Raw genomic sequence first — 19,809 nt, 5'->3', positions numbered from 1 at the left:
TCTCCATGTTCAAGACAAGATATTGAGGCACTGATGAAGGTTCAAAAAACAACTGCGAGGTTATAACAATCAGGAAAGATTCATACATCTTTCCTCTAAGAAACTATTCACATAAACAATATGGACTCGGGAGCTGGAAGTGCGATCCCAGAGTCTGCAGCTAACTGGGGAGGCACACAGGAGAATTGCAACACAAAAACATTAATGATCTTGCAGAATGGGTCTGCAATTGGCAAAAGAATTTCAATAAAGGTGGAAGCTCGTGTGGAATATGAACCGGTTGGATAGAGTGCTGCAAGTTATTTATAATTCTGTCTAATCACTGCTCCTTACTCTGCAACCATTATAACAAACGCAAGTTAGAACCCATAGTGAGAGACAGTAACTCTTCACATAGAGGAACTCAAATTCTGCTCTGAATATAAAGTACAACAGGAATTCTATCACTAATTATGGGGAACTTATTCTACAAGTATAAATGCGGGGTGATGCATTTTGGTCAATCGAACCAGGGCAGGACTTACTCAGTTAATGGCAGGGCATTGGGGAAAGTTATAGAACAAAGAGATCTAGGGGTACATATTCATAGCTCCTTGAAAGTGGAGTCACAGGTGGACAGAGTGGTGAAGAAGGCATTCGGCATGCTTGGTTTCATTGGTCAGAACATTGAATACAGGAGTTGGGACGTCTTGTTGAAGTTGTACAAGACATTGGTAAGGCCACACTTGGAATACCGTGTACAGTTCTGGTCACCCTATTATAGAAAGGATATTATTAAACTAGAAAGAGTTCAGAAAAGATTACTAGGATGCTACCGGGACTTGATGGTTTGAGTTATAAGGAGAGGCTGGATAGACTGGGACTTTTTTCTCTGGAGCATAGAAGGCTGAGGGGTGATCTTATAGAGGTCTATAAAATAATGAGAGGCACAGATCAGTTAGATAGTCAATATCTTTTCCCAGATGTAGGGGAGTCTAAAATTAGAGGGCATAGGTTTAAGGTGAGAGGGGAGAGATACAAAAGTGTCCAGAGGAGCAATGTTTTCACACAGAGGGTGGTGAGTGTCTGGAACGAGCTGCCAGAGGTAGGAGTAGAGGCGGTTACAATTTTGTCTTGTAAAAAGTATTTAGATAGTTACATGGATAAGATGGGTATAGAGGGATATGGGCCAAATGCAGGCAATTGGGATTAGTTTAGGGGTTTTAGAAAAAAGGGCGGCATGGACAAGTTGGGCTGAAGGGCCTGTTTCCATGCTGTAAACCTCTATGACTCCAGTACTATGACACTGCCTGGAGACTAATAGTTTTCCCACTTTATCTAATTTCCACAGGGTTATCCCGGCTCACCGGGAGTTCGAGGGGATGTTGGACAGCAAGGAGCGCCGGTAAGAATGTTGTGGAAGGCAGGATAGAGATTCCATTACTTCTCTCATTGGTTAATGCTCTGAATCCATGCCAGCATCATACTCTGCTTTCTTCCAATCAGGGAAACCCGGGTGAATCAGGGGAGCAAGGACCTAAAGGAGAAAAAGGAAACAAGGTACGGACTTCAGCCAAAATTAACCAATTCTACCGGTGTACGGCCAGCCGAGTACTGAGCTCAGGTTCAGCTGTGGTCAGGAGGCAGCAATCTTACCTTTAAATCAAGAGATTGAGAGTGTTAATTATGTACCAATTGTGGAAGGCATTGATTAGGCTCCCAATTTAACAGGCGTAAAGAGACTGTGAGTGAAACAGTGGGATGGCTGAGCGAGGAGGGGCTCGCCTGTAATGTTACGTTATGTTATGTTCTCCATAGAGATCGATAACCTTTAACATCAAAATAGGAACTTGTAATGAATAGCAGAAAAATGAAAAGGCAAGGATAAGATTTTTCTTTTTACTAACTTTACTGTAAGAAACAGACTGAAAGCACACTTGACCAAACACATTTTGTCGGCAGCTTTGAACTATAAAACAGAACTTTTCCCCCTTTCACACAACCCAAAAAATGCAATCCACATGTAAACTTAACACCGTCATTTAAACAGTCATTCTATTTTGCCCCAAACCCAGTTCAAAGTAACTCGTAACTTCCGAGGTTTTACTTCTGTTCCTTTCCTTTTCAAACCTGGTGTTATCATCCAGGTCGGAAACTCCGAGCTATTTTATGAAGTCAGCCTAAACCATACGTTTTGCACATTGAATTTGGCTCGGGTAAGCAAGATGTTTCACTCCAGATATGATTCAAGTGACCCACTAGGGAGCTTTTACCAAACAAAGTTTATTTACAGTTAACATGTATAGTAAGAAAATTAGCAAGAACTTTTACCAATTATAAACAAGAAGGAAAGAAACAACCATAATATTGTATAAACCTCAACAACTAAATGCACTGTTCCAACACAACAAACCCCCTTATAGAAACATAGAAGATAGGAGCAGGGGGAGGCCGTTTGGCTCTTCAAGCCTGCTCCACCATGGCTGATCATGGCTGATCGTCCAACTCAATGGCCTAATCCAATAGCCTAATCCAATAGCCTAATCCAATAGCCTAATCCAATAGCCTGATAGCCGACAAACATACCCCTGCCCCAGGATTAGCACAGAAAATAAGAATGTTCATGGGAGGCTAGAACTTGCAGCTCTGCAATACCTGCTGTGAATTACTCCTTTGGCTGGAGAACTCTGGCTTCTCCATTCTGGAAATCCCAGCACCTCTCCGCTGGCCTTTCACCAGCAAACCAGCAACAGAAAAGTTTACACTTCAGGAAGGCAGGAAAAACTGTAAACAACTTTCCAGCAGAATTTCCAACACCAGGGAGACTCACAGAAAAACTACTCCTCAGTCTGGAGTCCAACAGCTTCTAACCAGCCAGCAGCCAAAGCTGAAAGGGAAAGAAGAGAATGGTTCAAAGTATAAATATCCATATGGACCAGTTGAACCGAATGGCCAGTTTCTGTCTTGTAAATACTGTGTGACTGTGTAAGTGTTGACACTGAGTCACACCAGGAAGGATTAAGACTAGAACAAAAAGCTCGATCAGAAAGAGGAAGGTCTCATAGAAAGAGAAGTGGACAGAGAGGTTTCGAGAGGGAATTCCTGAACATAAAGTAAAAAAGTAAAAGTTTATTTATTAGTGTCACAAGTAGGCTTACATTAACACTGCAATGAAGTGACTGTGAAAATCCCCTAGTCGCCACACTCTGGCGGCGCCTGTTCGGATACACTGAGGGAGAATTTAGCATGGCCAATGCACCTAACCAGCACGTCTTTCGGACTGTGGGAGGAAACCGGAGCACCCGGAGTAAACCCACGCAGACACGGGGAGAACGTGCAGACACTGCACAGACAGTGACCCAAGCCAGGAATCGAACCTGGGACCCTGGGAGGCAGCAGTGCTAACACTGTGACACTGTGCCACCACACTGCTGAAATGGGTTTACACTCATTGCTCAACATCAATTCTGCCTTGGCCATTGGGGAAAATGTGGCTCCAAGCTACACAGTCAGAAACTAAATTGAGTGGGAACTTCGAACGGGAGATAGGACACTGATCCATGGGAGTTACTGGCCTCTTCAGGCAGGAGCCCTGCAAACTTTCAAGTTCTTGGCTTCCAGCTTACACTGGGTATGTTTCCAGGGTGGGGTTTTTCATAAAAACTTATAAAATTCTAACAAGGTTAGACAGGGTAGATTCAGAAAGAATCTTCCCAATAGTGGGGGAGTCCTGGATGGAGTGGACGTGGAGAGGATGTTTCCACCAGTAGGAAAAACTAGAACCAGAGGGCACAACCTCAGGCTAAAGGGACGAAGCCTTAAAACAGAGATTTATTTGTTATTTGTCTGTTTTTGTCATTTATATTAATGATTTGGATGACAATATAGGAGGCATGGTTAGTAAGCTTGCAGATGACACTAAGACTGGTGGCATAGTGGACAGTGAAGAAGGTTATCTAGGATTGCAACGGGATCTTGATCAATTGGGTCAGTGGGCTGACGAATGGCAGATGGAGTTTAATTTAGATAAATGTGAGGTGATGCATTTTGGTTGATTGAACCAGGGCAGGACTTACTCAGTCAATGGTAGGGTGTTGAGGAGAGTTACAGAATAAAGAGATCTAGGAGTACAGGTTCATAGCTCCTTGAAAGTGGAGTCACAGGTGGACAGAGTGGTGAAGAAGGCATTGGGCATGCTTGGTTTCATTGGTCAGAACATTGAATACAGGAGTTGGGACGTCTTGTTGAAGTTGTACAAGACATTGATCAGGCCACACTTCGAATACTGTGTACAGTTCTGGTCACCCTATTATAGAAAGGATATTATTAAACTAGAAAGAGTGCAGAAAAGATTTACCAGGATGCTACCGGGACTTGATGGTTTGAGTTATAAGGAGAGGCTGGATAGACTGGGACTTTTTTCTCTGGAGCGTAGGAGGCTGAGGGGTGATCTTATAGAGGTCTATAAAATAATGAGGGGCATAGATCAGCTAGATAGTCAATATCTTTTCCCAAATGTAGGGGAGTCTAAAACTAGAGGGCATAGGTTTATGGTGAGAGGGGAGAGATACAAAAGTGTCCAGAGGGACAGTTATTTCACACAGAGGGTGGTGAGTGTCTGGAACAAGCTGCCAGAGGTAGTAGTAGAGGTGGGTACAATTTTGTCTTTTAAAAAGCGTTTAGACAGTTACATGGGTAAGATGGATATAGGGGGATTTGGGCCAAACACGGGCAATTGGGACCAGCTTAGGGGTTAAAAAAGGGGGTGGCATGGACAAGTTGGGCTGATGGGCCTGTTTCCATGCTGACTCTGACTCTATGAGATGAGGAGAAATTTCTTCAGCCAGAGAGTGGTGAATCTGTGGAACTCTTTGCCGCAGAAGGCTGTGGAGGCCAGGTCATTGAGTGTCTTTAAGGCAGAGATAGATAGGTTCTTGATTAATAAGGGGATCAGGGGTTATGGGGAAAGACAGGAGAATGGGGATGAAAAAAATATCAGCCATGATTGAATGGCGGAGCAGACTCGATGGGCCTAATTTTGCTCCTATATCTTATGGTTTAATGGTCTCACAGCGCCAGGGACCCGGGTTCGATTCCCGGCTTAGGTGACTGTCTGTGTGGAATTTGCACATTCTCCTCGTGTCTGCGTGGGTTTCCTCCGGGTGCTCCGGTTTCCTCCCACAGTCCAAAGACGTGCAGGTTATGTAGATTGGCCATGCTAAACTGCCCGTTCGTGTCAGGGGGACTAGCTAGGGTAAATGCAAGGAGTTAGGGCCTGGGTGGGCTTGTGGTTGGTGCAGACTTGATGGGCCAAATAGCCTCCTTCTGCACTGTAGGATTCTATGATTCTCAGTCTGGAACTGGGGGTCATAGTTTGAGGATAAGGGGTAAACCTTTTAGGACTGAGGTGAGGAGAAATGTCTTCACCCAGAGGGTGGTGAATGTGTGGAATTCAGTGCCACAGAATATAGTTGAAGCCAAAACGTTGTGTGATTTCAAGAAGAAATTAGATATCGCTCTTGGGGCTAAAGGGATCGAGGGATATGGGGGGGAAGTGGGGGATCAGGATATTGAATTCGATGATCAGCCATGATCATAATGAATGGTAAGAAGTTTAACAACACCAGGTTAAAGTCCAACAGGTTTATTTGGTAGCAAAAGCAAATTAACCAGTGGAATTAACCAGAGAAATGAGCAGGGGCTAGCAGCAATTCCACTGGTTAATTTGCATAATGAATGGTACAGTAAGAAACCTCAGAACACCAGGTTACAGTCCAACAGGTTTATTTGGAATCGCGAGCTTTCAGAGCGCCGCTCCTTCAACCTATTGGACTTTAACCTGGTGCTGTGAGACTTCTTACTATACCCACCCCAGTCCAACACCGGCATCTCCACATCAAGATGAGTGGCAGAGCAGGCTCGAAGGGCCAAATGGCCCACTCCTGCTTCTAGTTTCTATGTTTCTATAAGTGGTGGAGGGGGTTGGGTGTTGGGGTGGGGGGGTTGGGGTGGGGGGTTGGATGTTGGGGTGGGGAAGGGGAGAGTTGCGAATTGCAAGCCCAAAATCATTCCTTCGGAAGGAAGTTGCTGAGAGAAATGAGCAGGGGCTAGCAGCAATTCCACTGGTTAATTTGCTCCAAGATCCTTTCTCCTCACAACAGTTACACAAAGTAAAGTCCATGTCAGGCTGCTGATTTGTTTGGCAACTGGTTAGGATTTGTTTGCCATGGGGAGCCAGCATCACCAAGCGTCCAGACAGTGAGAGCTTAACACACAAACATCTGGATGTCCTGTTTTTGCAATAAAATCCACAGTTATTTATTACATAATAACCATTAAATAAGTCGGATTGCCTCCTCAGTCTGTTGTGGCTCAGAACAAAATGTCTTTATCTTTATGAGGTACACGATTGTGTTTCACAAATTTCAGAAGCAGACTAGCTTCAATACCAGCTACATTTCTGAAGGAAGATTTTTTAAAATTTGTTTTTATGGGATGTTAGTGTCGCTGTCTGGGCCAGCATTTATCACCCAACCCTACCATCAGAGGGTGATGGTGAGCTGCTTTCCTGAACCGCTGCAGTCCCTGAGGTGTAGGTATACCCACAATGCTGTTAGGGAGGATTTTGACCCAGCGACAGTGGAGGATCGGCGATATATTTCCAAGTCAGGATGGTGAGTGGCTCAGAGGGGAACAAGCTTCTGATCCTTTAGGCGTTGGAAACAGTTCGCCCTTATTTCAGCTTATTTCAGCACACCGGTTAGCACTGCTGCCTCACAGCGCCAGGGACCCGGGTTCAATTTCGGCCTCGGGTCATTGTCTGTGTGGAGTTTCTACATTCTTCCCGTCTCTGCGTGGGTTTCCTCCCACAGCTCCGGTTTCATCCCACAGTCCAAAGATGTGCGGGTTAGGTGGATTGGCCATGGTAAATTGTCCCTCAGTGTCAGAGCGACTAGCTAGGGTAAATGTATGGGGTGACAGCGATAGGGCTTGGGTGGAATTGTGGTTGGTGCAGACCCGATAGGCCGAGTGGCCTCCTTCTGTAGGATTCTATGATTTACTCTATCGAAACCCTGTATGATTTTTAAACGCCTCCATTAAATCTCCTCTTAGCCTCCTCTACTCTAATTGGAACAATCCTAGATTCTCCAGTCTATGAACTCAGTGCTAATGCGAGTGTGTTGACATTTGTCTATGAAGTTGATGTGTGAGGGGCGAGAAAGTTCTTCCATTGTTCAATATAAACAACCTCAATTTAGAAAAAGTAAATACACTGAGTTTCGGATGTCCTTTGGCTGCTTTAAGCTTTCAAACTGTCAGCAAGGAAGAAATTGACAGGAATGTTTCAATCTTGATTTGAAATTTTTCAAGCTAAATAGCAGGGAAACGCTGTGATGTGTCGACTGCAATATTCTATGTGGGGTTTTGATAAAGGAACCAAGGATTAAACATGAGCTGCCGGAGGAAGTGGTTGAGCCAGGGACATTGACAACATTTAAAAGGCATTTGGACAGATACATGGATAGAGGTTTAGAGGGATATGGGCCAAATGCAGGCAAATAGGGTTAGCTTAGATGGGCATTTTGGTCAGCATGGACCAGTTTGGGCCGAAGGGCCTGTCTCTGTACCATAGATTCTATGATTCTATGGTTTCCATTGCAAGATTCAGGATAATTGACAAAAGACCCAGAGGGGGAGATCAGTGAGTTGTTGTGATCTGGAATGTGCTGCTTGGAGGTATGTCCATTCGTAACTTTGCAAATGCTGGAAACAGGAAGTGAGAACAGAAAGTGCTGGGAACACTCAGCGAATCAGGCAGTGTCTACGATGGGAGGAATAGGTGAATGAGCCTCCATCAGAAATGGAAAAGGATCGATTAATACTTTAAGAAGAGCAATTGTCAGAGTTCCCAGGTAAAAGCATGGGGGTGTGAGACTAATTGGCACGAGTGGGCACAGGCAAGATGGCCTGAATGTCTCTTCCTGTTCTGTATAATATTCTATAAAGGTTGCTGGGCAAGGGAGAATATTGATTGAACAAGGGGAGGTGGTGGTGTAGTGGTATTGTCATTGGATTAGTCATCCAGAGACTCAGAAAAATGATGTGGAGACCCGGGTTCGAATCCCACCACGGCAGGTGACAAAATTTGAATTCAATAGAAAAAATCTGGAATTAAAAATCTGATGATGGCCATGAGTTGATTGTCGGAAAAACCCATCTGGTTCACTTATGTCCTTTAGGGAAGGAAATCTGCCACCCTTACCCGGTCTGGCCAACATGTGACTCCAATGTGGTTGACTCTCAAATGCACCTCTGAAATGGAGGGCAGTTAGGGATGGACAATAAATGCTGACCCAGCCAGCGATGCCCACATCCCATAAATGAATTTTAAAAGCTGTGTGCTCACTTTTTCTGAATCTCAAAATCTTGTGAAATAATGTTAATTCTGAGCTGGCTCTAATATTTTCAGGGTGAAAAAGGGGCGAAAGGATCTCGTGGGGAGGTGGGGAAACCAGGCTTGCCGGTGAGTAGCACTCGTTATATTACATCATGTCACGTACTTTAACCCTCAAACTGCTGAGACACAACTTCCTTTCCATCCAATCTGTATTGTGTGTATTTATTGCCTGTACTTAATTACCCTTGAGAAGGGAATAGTTATGTGATGGTTATGTAATGGGTATGTAATGGGTATGTAATGGGTATGTAATGGGTATGTAAGGCTTATGTAACAGTTATGTAATGGTTATGAAATTGTTATGCAACAGTTATGTATTGACTCTTAACTGCCCTCTGAAATGACTTAGCGAGCTCCCAATTACTACGAAGGTAGCACTAAAGGGGTAATTAGGTTTGGGCTTATCTTCAGCTGCTTCATCAATGACCTTCCCTCCATCGTAAGGTCAGAAATGGAGATGTTCGCCGATGATTGCACAATGTTCAGCACCATTCGCGACTCCTCAGATACTGAATCAGTCCATGTTCACATGCAGTAAGACCTGAACAATAACCAGGCTTGGACTGATAAGTGGTATACAATATTGGCGCCACACAAGTGCCAGGCAATGACCATCTCCAACAGGAGAGAATCTAACCATCTCTCCTTGACATTCAATAGCATTACCATCACTGAATTCCCCACTATCAATATTGACCAGAAACTGAACTGGACTCGTCATTTAAATATTGTGGCTACCAGATCAGCGGCTGGGAATCCTGCGGCGAGTAACTCACCTCCTGACTCCCCAAAGCCTGTCCACCAGGCACAAGTCAGGAGTGTGATGGAGTAGAGGCGGGTACAATTCTGTCTTTTAAAAAGCGTTTAGACAGTTACATGGATAAGATGGGTATAGAGGGACAAGGCCAAACGCAGGCAATTGGGACTAGCTTTGTGTTTAAAAATAAAGGGACGGCATGGACAAGGTGGGCCAAAGGGCCTGTTTCCATGCTGTAAACCTCTATGATTCCCCACTTGCCGGGATGGGTGCAGCTCCAACAACACTCAAGAAGCTCAACACCATCCAGGACAAAGCAGTCCGCTTGATTGTCTCCCTATCCATCTCCTTAAACATTCACTCCCTTTACCACCACCATACCACGGTTGTGTATCTGATGTACAACTTACACAACGCAACTTTTTCCAAGGAATTTTCATCAGCACTTCTCAATCTTACATCTCTCTCATACGGAAAGCAAGAGCAGCAGATACCTGGGAACACCACCTCCTGGAGGTTCCCCTCCAAGTCACTCGCCATTCTGACTTGGAAATATGTCACTGTTCCTTCACTGCCATTGGGTAAAAATCCTGGAATTCCATCCATAACAGCACTGTGGATGTACCTACACCTCAGGGCCTGCAGCGATTCAAGAAGGCAGCTCACCACCACCTTCTCAAGGGGCAATTAGGGTTGGGCAATAAATGCTGGTCTAGCCTCATCACAAGAATGAATAAAATGAGTAATTGCTGAGCAGTTATGTCTACATTAAGAAAAATATTAAAAACTGTAACTAATAAGGAACAGAAGGTGAAATGTGGGACACGGGAACATAAAAAGAAAAGATAATTAAGGAAATGAGAAAACCATTGCCAGCTATACATTTCCAGCAAGTTACTGCTTGCAGCAAAGTGGCACAATGGTTAGCACTGCTGCCTCACAGCGCCAGGGATCTGGGTTCGATTCCTGACTTGGGTCACTGTCTGTGTGGAGTCTGCACATTCTCCCCATGTCTGCGTGGGTTTCCTCCGGGTGCTCTGGTTTCTTCCCACAGTCCAAAGATGTGCGGGTTTGGTTGATTGGCCGTGCTAAATTGACCCTGGTGTCATGGGGATTAGCAGGGTAAATATGTGGGGTTACGGGGATAGAGCCTGGGTGGGATTGTGGTCGGTGCAGACTCGATGGGCCAAATGGCCTCCTTCTGCACTGTAGGGATTTTACGATTCTATGAAAAATGATTCAAACTTAAGTGGGGCTGAGGACAAAGATTCAGTTTGGGGGCTGGCTGTGAGGTGCCCTGTTCCAGAAAGTTCTGAGTCGTTATATCACCGACCCTTCACTCACTCTGTGACAGAGAAGAGGAAATGCTGTAAGACATGAAAGCATCACCTCGAGCAGAAAGCATCCCAGTATCTTCCTGAGGAAACCCGGGGCGGCTGCCTGACTATCGGAGCATTTCAGCGCCGCCCACAACCCAACAACAAAAGGATAAACCCAACATTGCTCAGAAACAGTCATTGGCACCATTTCCCTGACTTGTTTTCCAGGGAATTACTGGACCGACAGGTGAAAGAGGAGTAGCCGGATACCCAGGGTTAAGAGGAAAGACTGGGAATATTGGAAAACCAGGAGCTCCTGGACGTCCCGGGCAGCCTGTAAGTATGTTTCGGGTTTCACATCTCAGTAGGGTTGTGCCAGAAGGGATGAGAGATGTTGCGAAGGAGGAATCAGAATTACAGAATCACAGAATCCTACGGTGCAGAACAGGCCCTTCGGCCCATCGAGTCTGCACCGACGCATGAAAGGTCCTGACCTGCCCACCTAATCCCACTTGCCAGCGCTTGGCCCATTGCCCTGAATGTTATAGAACATAGACAAAATACAGCACAAACAGGCCCTTCGGCCCACAAGTTGCGCCGGTCATGTCCCTACCTACCTAGGCTTATATATAGGTTTACCTATAACCCTCAATCCTATTCAGTCCCATGTACTCATCCAGAAGTCTCTTAAAAGACCCTATCGAGTTTGCCTCCACCACCACTGACAGCAGCCGATTCCACTCACCCACCACCCTCTGAGTGAAAAACTTACCCCTGACATCTCCTCTGTACCTACCCCCCAGCACCTTAAACCTGTGTCCTCTCGTAGCAGCCATTTCAGCCCTGGGAAAAAGCCTCCGAGAATCCACCCGATCTATACCTCTCAACATCTTGTATACCTCTATCAGGTCACCTCTCATCCTTCGTCTCTCCAAGGAGAAAAGACCGAGCTCCCTCAGCCTATCCTCATAAGGCATGCCAACCAATCCAGGCAACATCCTTGTAAATCTTCTCTGCACCCTTTCAATCATTTCCACATCCCTCCTGTAATGAGGCGACCAGAACTGAGCACAGTACTCCAAGTGGGGTCTGACGAGGGTCTTATATAGCTGCAACATTATCCCCGGACTCCTAAACTCAATCCCTCGATTGATGAAGGCCAGCACACCATACGCCTTCTTAACCACCTTCTCTATCTGCGAGGCCGATTTAAGAGTCCTATGGACCGGGACCGCAAGGTCCTTCTGATCCTCTACACTGCTCAGAGTCTTACCCTTGATATTGTACTCCTTCATCCCATTTGACCTTCCAAAATGGACCACTACACATTTATCTGGGTTGAAGTCCATCTGCCACTTCTCCGCCCAGTCTTGCATCCTATCTATGTCACGCTGCAGCTTCTGACATCCCTCCAACCTATCCACAACACCACCAACCTTCGAGTCGTCGGCAAACTTACCAACCCATCCCTCCACTTCCTCATCCAGGTCATTTATAAAAATGGCAAACAGCAAGGGTCCCAGAACAGATTCCTGGGGCACTCCACTGGTGTCCGACCTCCATTCAGAAAAAGACCCGTCTACAACCACTCTCTGCCTTCTGCAGGCAAGCCAGTTCTGAATCCACAAGGCAACAGCCCCTTGGATCCCATGCCCTCTCACTTTCTCGAGAAGTCTTGCATGGGAGACCTTATCGAACACCTTGCTGAAGTCCATGTAAACCACGTCTACCGCTTTTCCTTCGTCAATGTGTTTAGTCACATTTTCAAAGAACTCCACCAGGCTCGTAAGGCACGATTTGCCTTTGACAAAGCCGTGCTGACGACTTTTGAGCATACTAAACTTCTCTAAATGTTCATAAATCCTGTCCCTCAGGGTCTTCTCCATCAACTTACCAACCACTGAGGTTAGACTCACTGGTCAGTAATTTCCTGGGCTATCCCTATTCCCTTTCTTGAATATAGGAACCACATCCGCAATCCTCCAATCCTCTGGAACCTCTCCCGTCTCCATCGACGACGCAAAGATCATCGCCAGAGGCTCTGCAATCTCTTCCCTCGCCTCCCACAGTAACCTGGGGTACATCCCATCCGGTCCTGGCGACTTATCTTAATACTATTCAAAATTTCCAACACATCCTCTTTTTTAATGACCACATACTCAATCTTTTCAGTCTGCCTCAATCCTGTAGTACAACCACCCAGGTCTTTTTCCACTGTGAATACCGAGGTAGAGTATTCATTAAGCACCTCTGCTATTTCTTCCGGTTCTGTACAGACTTTTCTCACCTTCACCTTTTATAGGTCCTATTATGACGTGCCAAGTACTCATCCAGGTACCTTTTAAAGGATGTGAGGCATCCCGCCTCCACCACTCTCCCACGCAGCACATTCCAGACCGTCACCACCCTCTGGGTAAAAAGGTTTTTCCACAAATCCCCCTAAACCTCCCACCCCTCACTTTTAACTTGTGTCCCCTCGTAACTGACCCTTCAATGAAGGGGAACAACTGCTCCCTATCCACCCTGTCCATGCCCCTCATAATGTTGAACACCTCAATCATGTCACTCCTCAGTGTTCTCTGCTCCAATGAAAACAACCCAAGCCTATCCAACTTCTCTCCATAACTTCAATGCTCCATCCCAGGCAGCATCCTGGTGAATCTCCTCTGCATCCCCTCCAGTGCGTTCACATCCTTCCTATAATGTGGTGACCAGAACTGCACACAGTGCTCCAGCTGTGACCTCACCAAAGTTCTATACAACTCCATCATGACCTCACTGCTTTTGTAATCTATACCCCGATTGATAAAGGCGAGTGTTCCATATGCCTTTTTCACCATCCCATTAACCTGCCTTTCCGCCTTCAGAGAACTACGGACAAACACGCCAAGGTCCCTTTGTTCTTCAGAACTTCCCAGTGTCAGATCTTTCACGGTATCCTTCCTTGTCAAATTACTCCTTCCAAAGTGCATCACCTCACACTTTTCAGGGTTAGATTCCCAGACATTTCCCAGTTCAGGCATCCAATTCAATGTCAAACATTCCCAGGTCGTGTGTAGCACAGATTATGTACACGCACAACAATTAAAAGCTGAAGGAATGATACTCCACACTTCATTTTCAGTGTCAGAGAGGGTGACTGTCAGTAGTTATTACTGACCATGTGATTGAAAGGATGCTCAGTATGCCCGAGTGGTGGCTGATTAACTCACTGATGTGATGCTTAGCCTGTGGTTCAAACTCACGGCAACATTGCAGGGATAAGCTCCCGTCCGGTAGACTTGGTGCTTGCCTCAGATAAGCCGTGATTCTGTGACCCTCAAGTAATCGAAGATGCTGCTACCGGTGGAAGAATGATGGACAAGACTTGAACTTCTGTGGCAAGTCTATTTAACACGAAGAAGCAGAAATATTGCACTGTTCAATGCAGCTCAGAGAGGCAGAGAGAGAGATGTCATCTTTGTGAAACCAATGGTGGAGTAAGTGTAACTTGGAAAGCAACTTAGAATCAACCAATCCCTACAGTGCAGAAGGAGGCCATTCGGCCCATCGAGTCTGCACCGACCACAATCCCACCCAGGCCCTATCCCCGTAACCCCACATATTTACCCTGCTGATCCTCTGACACTAAGGGACAATTTAGCATGGCCAATCAACCTAACCCGCACATCTTTGGAGTGTGGGAGGAAACCCACGCAGACACGGGGAGAACGTGCAAACTCCACACAGACAGTGACCCAAGCTGGGAATTGAACCCGGGTTCCTGGCGCTGTGAGGCAGCAGTGCTAACCACTGTGCTACCGTGCTGCCCTCTCTGAGCACTTCTAGGCATTCTAGAGTTTAATCGTTCATTGTCAGCTGTTCAGATGTTGCTGTCTGATGTGTCCATTATCATCAGCAGCTTTAACCTTTATGTCAACATATTACAAACCTCTGGAGCATACCACAACACACCCTGCAGAAATCCTATTCTCTATCCACATGCCTGCATCTCTCTGTGCTTCAACACAGAGGGCGGCACGGTGGCACAGTGGTTGGGGCGGCACGGTGGCACAGTGGTTAGCACTGCTGCCTCACAGCGCCAGGGACCCGGGTTTGATTCCTGGCTTGAGTCACTGTCTGTGTGGAGTCTGCACATTCTCCCCGTGTCTGCGTGGGTTTCCTCCGGGTGCTCCAGTTTCCTCCCACAGTCCAAAGATGTGCTGGATTGGCCATGCTAAATTGACCCTTAGTGTCAGGGGGATGGGGCCTGGGTGGGATTGTGGTTGGTGCAGACGCGATGGGCTGAATGGCCCCATTCTGCACTGTAGGGATTTATGATTCTATTCTAAGATTAATGCACTCTTATTCACAGCAGCGCTGTGAAGCACTGCTGCTTCACCAGGGACCCAGGTTCGATTCCTGGCTTGGGTCACTGTCTGTGTGGAGTTTGCATGTTCTCCCCATGTCTGTGTGGGTTTCCTCCGGGTGCTCCGGTTTCCTCCCACATTCTGAAAGACGTGCTGGTTAGGTGCATTGACCCAAACAGGCACCGGAGTGTGGCGACTAGGGGAATTTCACAATAACTTCATTGCAGTGATAATGTAAGCTTTGCTTGTGACTAATAAAAAAATAACTTTAAACAATGAAGACTAACCTTATTATCCAGCACCACCTCCCCGCAAAGAAATTGCCAAATCTCGAGATCCTTTGTCCTCTCCAGTTCCACAGTTCAAATCTCACTGGTTTCATGACCTCTGCTGGTTTAACAATGTCTCACATTCTTTCACACACAATTGGCATTCAGATTGTGATTAAACTTTTATTGACACAAAGGGCATTCTGACCGGGATATCCGTGGAGTCCTGGAGATTCCTCAGGCCTTCCAAAATGACAGCTGGGGTTCGGATCCCCCATTTACAACAGATCCTATTTTTGCCCTCCGGGGAAAAGGGGGCAGGATGTGACTCACAAATGTGGGAGCTTTGAGCTCAGCAGGGCCATTGAGTCTTTAGAGAAATCATAAATGCGCTTGAAGGGTGGATAATGTTTGTAAAACTGACAAGCTGTGAATTTATTTAAATCCCCAGCCCATTAAACATTAAAAAAGGCAGTCTGTGCAGGTGAGAGTTAAAAAAAAACCTCAAGTTGTTTAAATCCCCAACCCTTTAAAGAAATAGACTGCCTGTGCCAATGAGTGTTGAAACAAATCTGTTCGAGCAGTTACAATAGCTGTTTGTTGACATAACCTGATAGGCTGCTATTCCATCATTATTAATGATTGACTGCTTTCCACAAGCTACCATTATCACATTGGGAGGTTGTAAATTCAGTTTGATTGGCAGTTTAGAGGTTATTAAAGGATTAACTGTCTTTGATGTGGGATGATGAATGCCATTGTCTTTTTTATAAGGGATTAAATACTTGAGGTGATTTAAATGTATGAAATGGGCTTACATGAATTGGAATGTTTTTTATATATTGAAATTTGGAATAGATATTTAGAACTTTATTTTATTTCATCTCAACATAGTTTCTGTGTTCTGTCCATGGTGGATACTGAGGAGGTTGGCATGGAGTGTGCAAGGGCAAAGCCTGGGGGATGTCGGGTTATGGGCGAATGGGATCAAAGATTATGGGGAAAAAGCAGGATTAGTCTATTGAGTTGGACGATCAGCCATCATCATAATGAATGGCAGACCAGGCTCGAAGGGCCAAATGGCCTCCTCCTGCTTCTATCTTCTATGTTTCTATAGGTCAGCATGAATTGACACTAAGTTGGCACAGGGGCCATAAAGGGCCATTGGGATTGGTGGAGTCAATGGATTGGTGGAGCCAATGGATTGGTATGCAGGGTGTAAGGTCCCATTAAGATGGGCTGGGGAGCAATGGGTTGGCATGAGTTAGCATGTATCGAGCATGGGAATAGGTTGGAGATGTAAGGGGTGAGGGCTACTGCTTAAGAGGCCCTAATGTTTAAGATGTTTTAATTTTTAATCTCATATGAGGAGAGACTAAATCAGTTAGGATTATATTCACTGGAGATTAGAAGAGTGAGAGGGGATCTCATGGAAACTTATAAAATTCTAACAGGGTTAGACAGGGTAGATTCAGAAAGAATGTTCCCAATGGTGGGGGGAGTCCAGAACTAGGGGTCATAGTTTGAGGATAAGGGGTAAACCTTTTAGAACTGAGGTGAGGAGAAATTTCTTCACCCAGAGGGTGGTGAATGTGTGGAATTCACTCCCACAGAATGTAGCTGAGGCCAAAACGTTGTCTGATTTCAAGAACAAATTAGATATAGCTCTTGGGGCTAAAGGGATCAAAGGATATGGGGGTGAAGCGGGGATCAGGATATTGAATTCGATAATCAGCCATGATCAAGATGAATGGTGGAGCAGGCTCGGAGGGCCGAATGGCCTCCTCCAGCTTCTAGTTTCTATGTTTCTAAAACAGATGAGAATCAAGGTGGACATTTAAAAGAGCCAATCCCGGCTCTCAGTGGTGCACCATCAATCGAGCAAAGACTAGTTTGTATGCAAGAACAAATAGGCTTTTATTAGCAAAAGACTTGGAGCACACCCATGCCGATGAACTGGTCCAGACTGAGGGGAGCAGTCGCCTTTATACCTGAACCAGGGCGGGGAGGAGTCCCAGGCAGGGTCGGCAGGGATGTGTCCAGGCATGTCACATATACAGGTAATAAGCTAACAGTGGTTTACCACACTCAGCACCTGGGGACAGCCATCACAACTCCATCTCACACTCACTCCATCCCAGAGTGAAGATCGTGCCAATCCACCATTCAGGGCACTTTTACCCAGGACAGGAAGGCCAAACCAGGAAAATGATAGAAAAATAGTGATGATGATGCGAAAATGTGGATCAAAGATTTTGTTACCCACCTTGATAATGTAGAAATTAATAAACAAATTAATAAATTGCCTTGAGATCTCATCACTGACACACGTGAAGGAATTGCCTGCAGTGTTTCTCAACAGATTCGCTCTTTGAATAAGTCATTAAATCGATGGCCATTCTGCTTTTACCAGTGACTCAGACTGGTTTCAGAGATACCAGAGTACAATGTACCGTCTGGACGCTGCATCTTTGACAACATCAATTTACCATGAAAATAATGCAGCAGCATTCCCACCATGTTTACCAGGAATCTAAGGGTTAATTACATGGGACGGTTGCAGAATTATAGGCATTTTCTTTTTACTTTATTAGTGTCGCAAGTAGGCTCACATTAACACTGCAATGAAGTTACTATGAAAATCCCCTAGTCGCCACACTCCGGCGCCTGTTCGGGTACACTGAGGGATAATTTAGCATGGCCAATGCACCTAAGGGGTGACTTAATCGAGGTTTTTATGATTTTGAAAGGAATTGATAGTTTGGATGTCGAGAATGTTTCTCTGATGGTGGAGGGGCCCAGGGCGAGAAGAATTAAACTTCAAATCAGAGGCAGGTCATTCAGGAGGGAACTTCGGAAACACTGACTCACACAGAGGGGGTAGAATGTGTGGAGGTCTCTCCCACAAAGAACAATCGATACTCCTTAATTGCCAGTTTCAAACTATTCATCCTCTAGATTTTAGTGAGATCAGATATCAGGGAGATGGATTCGGAAGTAGATACAGGTCATCCCTCAATCTCATGAAGGGTGGAACAGGCTTAAGGGGCTGAATGGCCTCCCCCTTGTTCTATGTTCCTGTAATTGTGCTGTGCACCAAGCAGCAATTAAAATATCAAATTGTAGATTTGTTCAGATTAAGCATGGACTGCAGAGAAATAGGAGCGCAGGAGGCAGGGGGGAGCATGGGGAGGCAGGGGGGAGCACGGGGAGGCAGGGGGGAGCATGGGGAGGCAGGGGGGAGCACAGGGAGGCAGGGGGGAGCACGAGGAGGCAGGGGGGAGCACGGGGAGGTGGGAGAGCACGGGGAGGCAGAGGGAGCACTGGGAGACAGCGGGGAGCACAGGGAGCTCGGAGATGGGAGGCAGAGGGAGCACTGGGAGACAGGGGGGAGCACGGGGACAGGGGGGAGCAGAGGGAGGCAGAGGGAGCACTGGGAGACAGGGGTGAGCACGGAGACAGGGGGAAGCAGAGGGAGGCAGAGGGAGCACTGGGAGACAGGGGCGAGCACGGGGAGGCAGGGGGGAGCACGGGGAGGCAGGGGGGAGCATGGGGAGGCAGGGGGAGTACGGGGACAGGGGGGAGCACGGAGACAGGGGGGAGCAGAGGGAGGCAGAGGGAGCACTGGGAGACAGGGGGGAGCACGGGGAGGCAGGGGGGAGCATGGGGAGGCAGGGGGAGCACGGGGACAGGGGGGAGCACGGAGACAGGGGGGAGCAGAGGGAGCACTGGGAGACAGGGGGGAGCACGGGGACAGGGGGGAGCACGGGGGGCAGAGGGGAGCACAGGGGGCAGAGGGAGGCAGGGGAACACAGGGAGACAGAGGAAGCAGGGGGAACACAGGGAGGCAGGGGGAGCACGGGGATTATGGCGGGTACGGGGAGGCAGTGGGCACAAGTTGTCCACCTGTACATTGTCTTCTGCAGCTAGCATACACCCAGAGACTGGGGCACATTTCTGGATTAGTTTAGTATCATCAATGACCAGAAGTTTATGCCGGTTATAATGATGAGACTGGCAGCATTCACGGATCTGGAGTAAATTGTACAGCATCTGCTGGAGACTGTGTTTAGCACAGAAATGAAGAAGTTTCTGAATTACTCCACAATTTTCACCGTCCCCGAACTTTGCTGATAAGCTTAGTATTAAAATACAGACAGTGGAATGAAGCTCGATACTTTCCCACTCCTTTCCCATAAAAAGCACCAGATTAAGTGGCATGCCTTATGAGGATAGGCTGAGGGAGCTTGGTCTTTTCTCCTTGGAGAAACGTAGGATGAGAGGAGACCTAATAGAGGTGTATAAGATGTTGAGAAGCATAGAGCGGGTGGACTCTCAGAGGCTTTTTCCCAGGGTGGAAATGGCTGCTACGAGAGGACACAGGTTTAAGGTGCTGGGGGGTAGGTACAGGGGCGATGTTAGGGGTAAGTTTTTCACACAGAGGGTGGTGGGCGAGTGGAATCGGCTGCCGTCAGTGGTGGTGGAGGCAAACTCAATAGGGTCTTTTAAGAGACTCCTGGATGAGTACATGGGACTTAATAGGATGGAGGGTTATAGATAGGCCGAGAAGGTAGGGACATGTTCGGCACAACTTGTGGGGCCGAAGGGCCTGTTTTGTGCTGTAGTTTTTTCTATGTTTCTAAGTATTTGGTCTGGTGCATTCAGGAATCATTACATT

The 19,809-nt window shown here is 46.6% G+C and overlaps 1 protein-coding gene across 1 annotated transcript in view; it reads left to right on the top strand.

Annotated features, from left to right (window-relative positions):
- The window catches only part of col24a1 (collagen type XXIV alpha 1), a 445,996-nt gene that overhangs the window by 392,254 nt on the left and 33,933 nt on the right, over nucleotides 1-19,809 (top strand). Inside the window, exons 43-46 of the mRNA XM_078219024.1 lie at nucleotides 1,331-1,384; nucleotides 1,486-1,539; nucleotides 8,450-8,503; nucleotides 10,742-10,849. Of these exons, the coding sequence (XP_078075150.1) occupies nucleotides 1,331-1,384; nucleotides 1,486-1,539; nucleotides 8,450-8,503; nucleotides 10,742-10,849 (270 nt within the window). The remainder of the gene's footprint in view (nucleotides 1-1,330; nucleotides 1,385-1,485; nucleotides 1,540-8,449; nucleotides 8,504-10,741; nucleotides 10,850-19,809) is intronic.

This window comes from Mustelus asterias, chromosome 8, assembly GCF_964213995.1.
Source record: "Mustelus asterias chromosome 8, sMusAst1.hap1.1, whole genome shotgun sequence".
Lineage (NCBI taxonomy): Eukaryota > Metazoa > Chordata > Chondrichthyes > Carcharhiniformes > Triakidae > Mustelus > Mustelus asterias.
This window is presented reverse-complemented; position numbering and strand designations above follow the sequence as displayed.